The 14,510-nt window shown below is 36.2% G+C and overlaps 1 protein-coding gene across 4 annotated transcripts in view; it reads left to right on the top strand.

Annotated features, from left to right (window-relative positions):
- The first annotated feature begins 12,345 nt into the window (after positions 1-12,345).
- Positions 12,346-14,510, top strand: part of PKN2 (protein kinase N2) — a 28,540-nt gene continuing 26,375 nt past the window's right edge. For all 4 annotated transcript variants that reach the window (XM_029087479.1, XM_029087480.1, XM_010178010.2 and 1 more), the window contains exon 1: positions 12,346-12,640. In XM_029087479.1, coding sequence (XP_028943312.1) covers positions 12,409-12,640 — 232 coding nt within the window. In that variant the 5' untranslated portion in view covers positions 12,346-12,408. The remainder of the gene's footprint in view (positions 12,641-14,510) is intronic.

The raw sequence follows: 14,510 nt of genomic DNA, 5'->3' as shown, positions 1-14,510 counted from the left end.
TAGCGTGTAATATTTTCTGCAGATTTCCTTCACTAATTTTTGTCTTGCACTTTGCTGACCATATATGTTGAAGATGTCAGATGTTTCTAATTACTTTTGTAAATTTTTCCACTGTTATAAAATAAGCTGTCTGCTGTCCTGAAGTACTGAAGTGTTTCTTCATCACAATGAATAATATACTTGAAGCTTAGTACATAGTCAAGTACATCTACTGGGATTTCCTGCAAATCTGAGTTGCAGCGGCAGTGAGCATTTTGGTGGCGTATATTGCGAATGATCAGAGATGCTGCTTCTACCCTCAGGGTTAGCAAAAGAAGGGAAGGACTGGCTGTGGTTCTGGCATCTTCAGAAAATGGGGAGAACCTGTTTCGAGGCAGAAGCATTGGCTGTACCCCAGAATGTTTATACTGATGCCAGTTCATTGTGTCCTGGCTAGGTAAAACAGTGGGAAGGGTGTGAAAAAGAAACCAGTAATGCTCAGAGAGGTCAGTAAAGTGTACAGTTGAGAGGATGCTAGCCTAAGCTAAATAGAGTGTCATGTTTTGGAAGATGGTGTAGACAGATTGAGACTGTACTTTATTTTTCTGTAGGTTAATATATTTTTTATTATTATGGAGACTCCTTTTTATTTTTCTCCTCTGACTCTTGACATCTTTAATAGAGTGCTTGTGAGAGCCTCAGAACATACACACACACACACACACACACACACAATTCAAATACAGCTAGGAAATAGCCACAACCTCCTGAAATTTAAGTTTCTATCAGAATATGCTGGTTGCTTTGAGTAGAAGAAGTCTGCCTGCTGGTATTTTTCAGACAAAAGTTAGTTTGTATATTTTTGTCTCCTGAAGATGACATGCTTTAGATTAGATATCTCATTATAGAGGAATACACAGTAGATACTCTTGGGAATGCAACAGGTTAAACTTCAACCATAAATAGCTTCTGACTCTAGTAGTTTCTTTCTTTAGCTTAAAGGACTTCCTCATGAAGGTTTTGCTGAATGTCATATAAAGAGGTTTGAGGTGGGTTTTTTTTGTAGCTCTTGGTTATTAATGAAGCAGAATATTCTACTTCTGTTTAACAGGTTTTTTGTGCTACAGTTTTGATTACTAACTAAAGGTTTTCTCAGACTGCTAACTGAAATGCTTCTGAACTAGAATGAAGTGGAAAAATTTTAGCCTTGAAGAATAGTGTCTTGGAAGTCATGAGCATAACAAAATCACTTACACTGGAATATTGGCAACAAATATTCCTAGAATGTTTTTTAAAATTTTAAGTGTGTGTGAAAACTACAGTACATCTATGCCCTGTAAAATAGGATGAGGCTTTTAATATTAAAAAAGATCCATTTAGGATAAACAGAGGTTAAATACCTTGTTTAAGATTCCACTCACATGATTGGTGCTGGAAAACACATAGAATGCATGTGTAATCTTACCCACTCTGAAAAAGGAAGGTCATTGAAATCACTACCAAGTATGCCTCATTGTGGGCTTTCTGAGTACTCAGCAGTATAAAAAGCAACATATCATTCCCCTAGTTTAATGCAGTTATAAGGTGAGAACTCTTTGCCATTATTATGTAAACTTGGTTTTATAGATTTACTTTTATAGGCACATGAAAAGCAGTTGTTTTATGCTGCTTCATTTCTGTTAAGTTACAAGTCTCATTGGTGCATTGGTTATTTAGAAACTGAGGCTTCCCATTTTCAATTTAGCTGATACTGAGACTGCTGGTAACAAGACAGAAGAGTCCTACACAAGTATATATGCAAAACGGAAAACAGCTTACTTGGGAGATGGTACCAAAATTGAACATAAAGAGTAAAACTTGTTAAATAAGCATTAAAAAATCCTTCAGCTGAAATCCTAGGCTTTTATTCAACACTTCTCACTGTCTACATAAATGTCAGAGGTTCATTTTGGGTCATAAGAAGGTAGATTTGGATTACTGTACTGCAGGTCAATGGGGGATCAGGGCTCCTATAAACTAAGAAAACCTAAAAAGTTTTTAAAACCAAAACTTTAAGCAGATTTGTATTTTGAAATGTAAAGTATTAAGAAATTTTTGCAGTCCACATAATCAGTAAGTGAAATCATCTGCCTCTTTTTCATGGCTATTGCATATAAAACAGTGAAGTCAGGAAACTTTCTTTTTGCTTGTGTTGTAGGTTAAGACAGGCTTCTGTTTCTTCATGATTTCTCTAATACCTGGGGAATTCTTAAATAGAAAATGGACATTACAAGCCAGTGAGAAATCTCCTACTGTATTTTAAGGGTCAGAAAAAGAAGGGTTGCAAAAACACTATCAAATGTATCACCGCGTACATCAGTGATGCTCTGTAAAAGTCTCAGACAAATGGGGATGTGAAGTAATGCTTCTATAAATAACTCTGTGTTCATCCATAAACTTTTACTGGAAAGGCATGGAATGAGATGCCTGCATCTCTGCAAGCGGAATTGTGGGTGTGGCAATACTTATCCCCAATAGTGAAAAGTGATCTCTTCTGCTGACCACCTGCAAAGATGAGGAAAGGATTTAAGGAGGCTTTTCCATCCTTCTTTTACTGCTGGAGATGAAAACAGGAGCAGCATTTCCAGCTAGTTGGAGTGAAGGGTATGAACTTAAGTAATTTCAGATATAATAGCCAAAACTACTGTGAAAGAGTTCTCAATCCTAGAGTATAAAGATACAGTTCCTTGGTATAAATACAAACATACATCCCTTTCCTGTAATAATGGGATTCAGCTACCAAGCTGGGGAACCCACAGGCTGTGGTGAAGGCACTGTTAAACAGTCCTAGAAAGCAAAAAAAAATCTGGTTCCTTCACCAAGATCTAGTATTTAGCCACTTGGCCTGTTGCCTTATAAAACAGATGTTAGTATTATCTCTGATATGCATTGCTGCATTTATAATGTACAAAACAGTTGGCTGCTAAAGATGATGGCTTAATTAGAGTGGAATGTAGACTCTCAGCTCTTCCATTAGTTTTGCAATGGCTAAAAATAGCTCCTCTAAAATATAGTAAAGTTAAATGGGCTAACATATTAGTTGTCTGTGCTGAAAGCTGGAATTGCCAGAAAGAAAGAGATATTTTTTTCCAAATCATAATTATCCATCCCAGAAATCGAGATTCTCTGTATGTGTTATTGAGAAATTCCTGTTTTACTAGCTGAGGATTTTTTTTACGTCATTTCAATGATTTAAGATTTTTGACTTGCACTGATAGAACAGAGAAGTCACAGATTATACTGACTTGGTTTTGTGGTAAGGTGTTTTAGCAATCTTCTCCTGTCATTTAGTTAAAATGGGTAACACTTCTAAGTACTAGCGCTTACAGATGTGACAGTGGCTGATACTGTAATTTGTGGGTGAGCAGAATGATCAATCTGTTGATTGATAGCTACAGATAATAGCTACTATTACCTATTAATTAAAAGTTATTATCATCTAATTAATTTTTATCATAATAGAAGAAAACCACCTTACAAGTGGGAGTGGACGTGATTATCATTAAGTTTTAATAACTGGGGTTTGGGTTCCTTGGGGTTTTATTTTGGTATTTCTGCATAGTGATTAAAACTTCAAAAGCTGAAATTTAGCCATACATGTGTATCTTAATGTTAACATTACAGCCATTGAAAATGTATAGTTGCAATGTTAACTTTACATTGAAGTAAGTGTATTTTTTGGATACATGCCCAACAAATTATCACCTTTGTGCATTATGTTTCGGGAGGAGTTCTCAAAGTCATAAAGCATGATGGTGACTCATGTCTGTTGACTGACCTTTTTACCTTTGAAAATCTCTTCTGTCAAATTAAATGCCATATCCTGTAGCTTGGATAATATAGTAGTAGTATTTTTTCCAACATCTTGAGCTATATGTGTAATATTATTCTGCTCTGAATGTTAGACAAAATTAGATAAATATTTTTTATGAAAAAAAAATCAACTGTATTTACATTGGGGTGACAAAAAAACGATACTAACTTTCTGTAGCAGCAGAAATACTTTATTTTAGATGTTTGCTTTAGCACACACTTCAGTAGATACCTTACTGGTTATGTTTTATTTGGGGAAGGAGGAGAGTCTTTATCTCTTGTGGACATACTACTCGTTTCTGTATTACCAGTTCTTAAAGCAAATTCTCCACACAGTATTTGCATTACCTTAGCTTTATCTTAACTAGTTCTGTTTCTTCAGTAGGTTATGTTGGACATGAAGCATTTCAGAGCAGTAAAACAACTGCTTGCACCAAACTTGAGCTTAATGTAACTACAGAGAAATAAATCAAGTCAAACTGACACAAGTCTAGTGGTAAGAATTCCTCTCAAAAAACCCCTATTTTAGTCTCTAGCAGTAATTAAAAATGAGTGTATTAATTTCTAAAAAGAAATTGATACCATGCATACCCATGTGTAGTATTTGGCAAGAATATTGAAATATACACGTAATTTTAAAAGTACATGCTGCATATATTCAATAAATAATTCTAGGCTGTTAGGATGAAGTTGTTTGTATATTTACATGCTACAGGACATTATAGATGTTCCCATGAAAAAAAAAAAAAAGCTCAATTTTTATTTGAAAGTGTTTAAAAAGACAAACAAAACAACTCCAAACCCCACCAAAACCTAAATCCCTTTACAAGCTTACTTTTGCTATCAATTTTGAAATTTAAGGGTGTGGGGTTTGTTGGGGTTTTTTTTCCAAAGCAGCCTAAAACTGTCAAATACACAAAAATAGTAATTTCTCTGCTATTTACCAGTCTTCACATTCTTGTTTGTGTAATGGGATCTTAAGAATTTTTTCCCAGAAGAAGTTTAGTCTCAAAAGAAGACTAAATTTTCCAGATTAAATTTAGAAAATGTAAAACAAGTTTCTGCCTGGAATTCCTGTGTTGGCAGATATGTCACACATGCATGTCCGTTTTTGCTGCCCAGTCCAGTACATTAAATGTACAGCTCCAGTTCAGAATCTGTGACTAAGGGACTTCTTTTCTTAAAATATATTGTGCTTTTTTGAACGTGCTTCTCTTTCATGTATTGAACTGTCATTTAATCCACCTGGTCTTCCTCATCTTTTAAACAGGAGTGCGTGTATTTATTAAGTTACGAATATGTGCTGTGATAATGTTACAGGGATTAGATGAGAAATTATAATTTCAGTGGTTGTACTGCATGCATCTAGGTGAGGCTGCATTTCAGGGGACATTACTTCGGTCTGGGCGCAGTTCTGTGATATATCATTACTGAAGAAACTTCTGGCATACAGTATGGTATTAACAGTTCATAAAATCTTTTCCCCTGTATCTTGACAGAACTCATTTATATTTTGGCATTTAATAATGCTTCTACTACTGTGTGTGGACTCCTTGAAACCATATTAATTATGTAAAATGCAGTTTAGTTCTGAGTATATATTCTACTTCTTTATCTTGTTGTACCAACTCAGTTACTGTAGCACAACTGATAATCGTTGGCACTTAACATGCAGTTAAAAATGAGAAGCCAAATTAAAACTAAGACAGCAAGGTCTCACAGCGAATGGAGGAGAGGCATTATTACAGGCATAGTTTCATATACTGATCTTGTTCCTGTACACATGTAATAAAATTTGTTACAGCATTACAGGCCCCATTCATCATAACAGGGATTTGTGCTGTTTCTTCTCCACACCTGAAACCAGAGAGGATAAGGTTTGTTCCCACTGTGCTGGGCTCCATTGGAATTTTTTGGCTGAGAGTAGGAACTTGAATTTATAGATGGATGTTTGGAAACTGCGGAAGTTACTGTACCTTGCCTGTCACCAGAATATGTAGGCACACTTCTTGGATGCTGTAGCCATCTGCTGACCTCGGATTCAGGTACTCGTTGCTTGCGCTGTGCCAGAGCCATCATTGAGTTCTCTCAATCACAAGAAAGGTGATTGTGGGGATTTTCTTTTAATTTCCTATTTCTTTGCAAGCTGCCTTATGGGTCCTTCTCCTAGTATAAAACCATCAGGATCTGCTACAAAAAGAAGCAGCTGAAGGCAGCATTTCTTAAAATGTTTTCCTTCCTTTCCACGATGAGGAAATGTCTCTTACGCCCCTTTCTATAGCTGATGTTGGCACAGCGCTGCACAGAGCCAGCAGCCCGCGCCGCTGTTGGAGCGCCTTCTGGGGAGCGTGCTCTTTGCGTTGGTAAATGCTGGCCTAATCCGGGCTGGAAGCCTGGATAGATGTTAGCAAGGAATCCCCAGGGCATTTTAATACCTGCTGAGGTGTGATGTTCTGGCTGAGGCAGGCCACACAGCTTTTCATACAGGTGCTGTAGGACTGCGTGCTGCAGCCCAGCAGCTATTGGGTGATTAAAAGCAAAGATTCCTCCTGAAGTGTTCATGGCGGCAACAGCTCAAACTGGGAGAGAGGGGCAGAGGTGACCAGCTGATTGAGGACTGTGGTTGGATATCCCTATTTTAAATAACACTTTATTTTTAATCTATTTCATCTCTTACAGATGCGGCCAGGTGTTCACTGTTTGCACACAGGAACCCAACCTCATCTAATCAGTGTCCTACTTGAATTCATCCACGTATAGTGCAATGCACTATGGATATCTGTGCCTTAAACAGCCTCTTGTTACAAAGCAGAGAGCTGTGACTTAGATTAAATTTAAATCCTGATTTGCGACATGTTAGCACAGCAATCTAATGCCAAAATCTATTAAGCCTCCAAGGTTTTTTTTTGTTCTTGACGTTGGGTGAGTGCTGGGATCTTGACCACAATCACATTTGCTTCTGGGCAGGAGGAAATAGTCCATGTAGTTCCAGTAATCCAGACAAGCCATCACATCTGGTTTTATGAATGACTTCAGGGGGGAAGGGAAGTTTGCAATTGATTAACATTGTTCTTAAAATCAAAGACTACTGTAGTTTCAGGAATTACTATAGAAAGCTTCAGGGACCTTGGCAACTCAGGGTAAACTCAGAAAAACAACTTTTTTTTTTCTTTTTTTTTTTTCCTAAAAAATTATTCAGAAAATTATACTAAGAGACCTAATAATTCCAAACCTGTATTTCCAGCTCTTCAAAATGAAGTGAAAAATTAATAAACATTTAGTCTTTCTGGATTATGGTAATTTTTTAAATCATACATAAGACGAAAACCCTATTTTGGTATTTTAAATTAGTATGCTTACATTAAATATCCAAGCGTTTTTTACTATGCTTATCAAACAGGTTTTCTTATTGTTTAATTGTCTATTAGCATTTATTGAAATGGTTATTAAAATTCAAGAGCATATAAAAATTAATACTAATAGTTTTAGGAAAAAATGTACATGGTTTTACTGTGAATTTTGATCTGGCTGAAGGCAGGTTGAGCGTGTGCTAGTAGCAAGACAGCGTGAAGTGTAACTAATATTGTGCGTGAGTACTCATCAGCTGTTAAGCACGCTGTAGTTTAAGGCTCCACTTACCTTTCTATAACAATTCCCACCAGAAGTCAGCAATCTGAATTCTCACCCTATTCAGTATTCTCTATGGTGAATACATGGTGTAATGCAGTGCAGGTGTACTGTGCTCTCAGGAGTAAGTCTTTGGAAGTTATTAATGCCCAGGATTTTAGCATTATCTTTTTCCTTTAAGAGGTGGCAATTTGAGAGTCTCATTTTGAATTGGAAGTCATTCAGTTTACACAACTTAAACAGATACTCTGATATGTTCAGCTACATGGTAGTGTCATTTCCATCATTCAGTAATTTAGATGTTTTATTGTTAAATGGGAGTTTGGGTGGTAAATGCAGTTTGACAAGGCACCTGCTTCACTGATTATTTGGTTTATAATTGACCTGAGGAAAAAGTACAGGGTCCCCTATAGGTTTTCATAAACAACATTACTGCCAACTCTTACTATGTGAGCCAGAATAGACTTGTGTATTATTAAAAGACATGCTCAGACCACTACCCATTATTTGCAGCAACTATACTTAACATTTCCCAGGAGTACAGAAATTGAATTCGTCTGTGTAAATAGATGGTCTTTGAGCCAGCAATCAGTGAGGTTGAGTCATTGGGACATTACAGTAGGAAAACTGTATATGTGGGGTTTGTGTTTGGTTGGGGTTTTTTTGTTTTGTTTTTTTTAAACAGTAGCATCTAATTTGTGGTCCTTGATAGTTTATTGTAGTAAACATAGCTTCAGTTTCATTACATGCTAAAATGTTTCAGAAATCTCCACTCTGGCTCATAAACATGTATTTTCCCATTGCAAAGAGGTATGCACACTGCCTCTAATTGCTTTCCACGCAGCCCAGAAGCAGGTTGTTAGGAGCAGCACTGGTGCCTGCTGCCCTTTGCTGCTGCTGGGGCAAAGAACGAGGTCACCAGCAATCTGCTGTAGCGCAAAGGAGAGAAGGTGTTGTGCCGAGTGGTCCAGTCCTGGGACCACCCAACAAAGATGGGTTCCTCTCTTTTAACCTGCAGTCAAAACTACCAGAATTAAAAAAAGAAACTGAGAATCAATAACTGGCTGCCCATTCTTTTGTCTTCGCTTTTGAAGGCCAGTTCTCTGTTTTGCCAGCAGGAGTGGTTTAGTCATTGTCTGCTTCAGAGCATTTCCACTCTTAAGATATTTTATGTTAAATGCTTCTGGGACAGAGAGTAAAGGAAGTGGCTGTGCAAAATCCATCGGTGGTTTCTTGGCATAAAGTGAACCATTTCTTCTGTCTTTGTACCCTGCCTGCTCGAACAATGCAAAGGAAAGGACCTGGCCCCCTCCTCCAAACATTGTTTCTTTTGACATACTTAATTTTCAGGTGGAGGGGACAGAACACCTACAGTCTACTGGATGTGAGGCTCAACCTAGGATGGAGTTTATCCAAATAGGAAAAATAATTTTTTGAAAGAATGCTCTAACAAGAGACTTGTAATAGGTGGCATCAAATAAAGCTGGAATATCCTGTGGTTTAAGTCACTGTCAGTTTAAAAGTAAGAGTTTGAGTTTGCCATTTTGAGAGATCCTTTTCTTAAAGAAAAAATCCTGCCTCTCATCTCTTACTTAACTATTAGACATTCTGTCCAGTTGTCTCCATCTTAGCATTATCTGCATTTTAAAATGGAACATTGCTGAAGCTGCTCGTCTCTCTGGCTTGAGGGTCTGTCTCAAACCTTCACTGCATCCCAGCAGCAAAATGTGTCAGTGCAGGAGCAGAGCAATGTCGCTTGCTCTGCATTCACAGTGACCATCAGGGTCACTGAGTTCACGGTTGCCTCCTTGGAGGACTGCTTGTTTCACAGTGACCTTTGTGCCAGGTGACGTGTCTAGGTAACTAGGTGACAGGATACTTTAGTTCAGAAGTATAATTAACTCTGGATGACAAGAGAGGCAGGAGGAGTATCCTCTGTGGCCTTTGGAGGGATTTAAAGATGAATGCTTAAATGCACAGGCAATGTGACCAGCTTCCACTGTTAGTATCCACACTAGTGAATGCTTAGCTCTCTCAGAAGCAAATTGAAGAATACTCTGTATCCTGAAAATCTTAATTCCAGGGTCAAAGATGCTGCTGAGACTGCTCAAGCTGAGGAGAACTTTTGACTTAACTACTGGAATTTTGGAATGCAAATTACTAATGATCATGGAGGTTTAATTTAATTGAAGACTTTAGTTAGAGACTGTATGTCTGTAACAAGGGCTCCAAAAACCTACTTATTGGAAGAACATAACATCCCTTTAACAGGTGCAATGTAGGTGCTTTTGAGGGGATAAAAATCTCCCCTGTAACAAAATATGTTATTGTTCAATGGATAAACAATTAACTGAAGTCGCTTTGGGAAACCCTAGTCAAGAATATTTCTGAATTATTTATGTTTTAATTACATTGTTCTGTTTGGGAAGTGTACATTCTTGGCATAATTTTAGCATACTTCAGGTGCTTTTGGAATATGGAATAAAGGTTTTCTTTTGATTTGGGGGTTGTTTTATTAGTTTTGTTTTGGTTTTTTACATTTACCACCTGTCTTTTTCCTGTGAACTTTGAAAAGTGTAATATCATGCTTTGAAGGAGGTAGGTGATGAGTTTATTTCTAAAAAGTTTGCAGAACAAGTACAAAGGATTATGGTTTAAAAATACACACTTTTTAAAAAATTTATTTTAAAAACCACTGTTTTGATCTCTGTTTTTAAATGCTAAATAGTAGTATACTAATCTTGAAGGTCTGTTTTACATCCTAAATTTTTATGTGTTAGACAAACAGGAAAGTCAAAGATCTGAATCTAATCTGGATATGCTTATTACTTAAACAAATAGTTTGCTATACAATTGCTATATGGATTTATTTTCAGTTTCAGTTGTTTTTCAAAAGAAAACACTCAGCACGTGGTGGTTTGTTTCCTTCATTGTGGACACAAACCTTTGTGCTACTTGCTCATCGGTATTGATTCTTTAAAAAAAAGTAGATTCTTTTATATGCCTATATATGGAAACAATGTCATGTATTTCACAGCTATTAATAGCCTCTCTATATATGCATAATAAATTATTCATTTTAATCTGCACTAACAGAAATATACTTAGAGGAATCATAAGTGCACTTGAAGTATAAATTTGCATGATTTTTTTCCCCTTTAGTTTCTTATGGAGTTTGTATTTTCTAAATTGCTTCTTTGTTGTCTTTTTCACTGATAGACAAATTCTGTGGCAAGATAGTGATTCAGACTACTTTTAATAATTAAGAATCTTTGAGTTACTAACTTTTTGTACTGAAAGTAGCAGCTGTGGGTGGAAATATTTTAATAAGAGGGATAACTTGTAAAATTATAGTTGAGGATTTGTAGATTGGATCTTGCTTATGGAAGACAGTATCACTGGAATGTGCACAGATGGAAATAGTTTGACTGGCATTAGCTGTCTGACCCAGGCACAACCTTCATGATCTTCATTTCCCCAAAGTCCTTTGAAAACAAGTCACTGTGGACAATATTTAAAGAGCATGCATTCTGGGATGTTCTTACAGTTTGCTGGCACAGTGCTGTGCTGCTTGACTCCTTCCTGAATGTTTTCTTCCACTGGTTCCTCTGCTGTATTGTCAGTGTTTCCAACAGCAAATAGTGATGACAACTAATTTTACACCCAAAAGTTTTGAATTTTTAATCATCCCTTCAAATACATTATTGTCCACCCAACTATTTCAGAAGTCTAGGCAACTTCTTCCTTGTGTTTAAGAAAATTTAGTGGAATTTTGGTCTTAGGGGTAGTTATATACAGATCAGGCCACGCATTTATAAAATACATCCTGAATTACAACTGTATCAGATTCCAAGTTCAGGAGAGCCCTTCTTTGATCTTCACTCACTTAGCTCTAGCTAAGACTTCTTGGGTAGGACCTGGTGTCTACTAGTTGTACAGGGTCCATGTATAAGGCACACAGGAAGTGTTATTATGTATGTAATTAATTGTCTGTGTACTTAATTGATGTAGGTTCTATAACATACCCTTTGTACTCTTAACTTCTCAATGATATGTAAACATATAGTAGGTACAAACATGACCTCATCTGTACTGGTGGTCTGAAGACTTTTCATCCCCTGCTCCCTTACTCTACAAAAAGTCCTTCTCATCACTGCAACTTTTTCTTTTTTTAATTTTTTTTTTTTTCATTTCAGCCTAGCTTCCTTGCACAAGAAAGCAAGATTTTTAAATTCTTATTATCATTATTTTATTTTTTAGTTATTTAAAGATAAAGGCTTTACTGAGGGATTTTCTAAAAAAAATCTAGGAAATTTATTTTCCAGTAGCATCTTGACAGATCTTAATAAAAGATGACAGTATTTCTTTAAACATTTGCAAACATCACTAAGGTTTTTTTAACTTTTAATTTTTTTTACAATATTTAAAAGGAATATATTATAATGAATGTATAAAAATTCTCATAGTTAATAACTGTTAGAAACTAGTGTTATTTCCTATATCCATTTGGTCTATTAAAATAAACAATTAAATCTAGAAAATTACAAATGTGAGTCATTAGCTCTGAGGCATATAACTGCCAGGCAAGCAGCCATGATAAATCCAGAAGTATTTAAATCTCTTGCTGTTAAAAATAGGCATAGTAAAAACGTCACTAAATTTAAAATAAATCTGTTGTAAAATGTAACTCCAGTTAACATGTAATATCTTATGAGATTTTTGCTTTAGGGCAACAGAAGCGTAGACTCATGGTGAGTAAGTGGTCTTACAAAATGAGTGCTTAATATACAGAGGCCTAAAAGCCTAGTCATTTTAAGTTTGCAGCATGCATGGTCAAGAGACAGTGTTTCCTGGTAGTTATATTACTGTTTTTCTTTCTAGGGGGATGCCAAAACTCTTCTAGCCTCTGAGAGCGTAAGCACTGTCGAGAAGTTGGACTTTTCAGATACAATGGTACAGCAGAAGTTGGATGAAATAAAGGACCAAATCAAGCGGGAAATAAGGAAGGAACTTAAAATCAAGGAGGGAGCAGAGAACCTTAGGAAGGTCACAACGGATAAAAAGAACTTGGCATATGTGGACAACATTTTGAAAAAATCAAATAAGAAGTTAGAAGACTTGCATCATAAGTTACAGGAGTTAAATGCACACATTGTGGTGACGGATCCAGAAGATGTTGCAGGTACCATACGTTATGGTGAAATCAGTTTTTACATTTCGCTTATATAAGCTCTATCCCATTTCACTTGAAAAAATTGCTCTGGCAATGAGCAAATCTGTAGCTGGCGAGTTTGTTACTTACCTATGCTTATTTGCTTTGATGCACAATTAAGTGTCCAGCCCTTTTGGGTTTTAAATTGTTTTCTGGGGAACGCTGTATTTTGTGGACTATTTGATAATGCTCTAAAGACTAACTTAACATGTACCAGTTCTTCACTTTCAGTTATTACTATGTTAAAATACTTTCTCAACCACTGTAATATTTCCCAATTGCTTTTCACTGTATAAAAGCAAATTTCAGTGGCTTTTCCTGTGATTTTCTCTGAGTTATTCTGTAGGCAACAGCATTAATACACCTTTATATTCCATGGAGGGAAAAAAAATTCTGTTATCCCATTTATCCAACTAACTTAAGAAACATTTCTCACTGTGGCAATGATTTGTGAAGTCTTTAGGCTTTTCCACAATGGAGCTGTCATTTTAAAGACAATTTGAAATTGTTTTCATAGAATCACTGAATGGTTGTAATTAATGGTTTTAATTGGTATTTTCTGTGGCATGGCAGTGAGTCAATACTAATTTTGAATGTATTTTTTAAAAATACCAGTCTTGGTATTTTAAAATGGAATGTTGTGAAAGTAAACAGTCCTTTTTCACCTTTGAGGAATGACTTGGAGACTATGCCAGCCTGGTGATTTCACATGGCACAGACTCTTCCTGGCAAAAAGTTAATAAATTTGCGCAAGCCATCAAAGGTGTTTGTGAAGTGAATACCAAGCTCAAGGCTGATAAGCTTATGTGCTTCTACCTGCTTTTGATGCATGCTAAACTTCTTAGTACTATGTTTTTAACTTTAATTCCATTGAAAGTCTTATTGGTAGATAGGTTTTACAGTCTTAATTATTGAAATAGGCAAGAAAAAACTGTCTAATTCTGTTGAGATCTTTATATTCTCTGTACAGTATCATATCAAGTATTCCTATGTAAGACCCATTTTAATAACCTTCTAAAAAACAAGCAAACAAAAAAATAGCCTTTAATTCTTTTGATATCTCATTTTAGATCAAAGATGTACAAGTACTCACCCTCGAAAATTGAAATGCTTGAGTTTTTTATACTGTTTGCCTTGTAATTTAATTGCCTGTCTGCTTCCTCATTCATGGTCACTAATTCATGAGTGGGGGAGCACTATCAGTAAACATTCTGTCTGTCTTGAGACTAAGGGGTGCAAGTCATCTGGATGATATTCTGATTTTTAATACTGAACTCTAAGGTTTGACTTAAGGTATTAGTGAGCTTGGCCTTTGCAAAATAAGGTTGGTAATATAAAATTTATGACATGTCAACTGTGTGGATGTTTGTGTGTGTATGTGTGTTTATATATATACACACATGTTATATTCAGCAAAACATAGACATATAGCCCTAAAGATCACTGCCATCTGACAGGGGATGCCTCTGTGGAGAGGTCACAGGCATCTCAGTTTGGAAGTTCTTGTTTTTGCTTGGGATTAATAGTGAAATTTAATAAGCTCTTACTGATGAATATGGGAGCTCCACAAATAAGTGCATTGTTTCCAAGGTTAGCTTTGTTATAAATTATGGATTTTCACTTTAGCTTGTGTTTTACCTTTTCCTGGTCAGTCAGTGACAAATTATTTAAAAGAGAAAAGGAAATGTATGGGAATATTTTTAAACTGTACAGAGTATGAATGCTGAAAATAAGGTGAAGAGGGTTGAAGAGCTGTGAGGGTCAAGGTCTGTGTTCTCTTTATGTACTTTGATATTTTTGAGGATGGCTCTACGTTTCCCTGTCTTCTAGAGTATATTGT

The sequence above is a fragment of the Antrostomus carolinensis genome, unplaced genomic scaffold (genome assembly GCF_000700745.2).
Source record: "Antrostomus carolinensis isolate BGI_N321 unplaced genomic scaffold, ASM70074v2 scaffold36881, whole genome shotgun sequence".
Classification (NCBI taxonomy): Eukaryota; Metazoa; Chordata; class Aves; order Caprimulgiformes; family Caprimulgidae; genus Antrostomus; species Antrostomus carolinensis.
The sequence above is the reverse complement of the archived record's forward strand: the minus strand, read 5'-3'. Positions and strand labels throughout refer to the sequence as shown.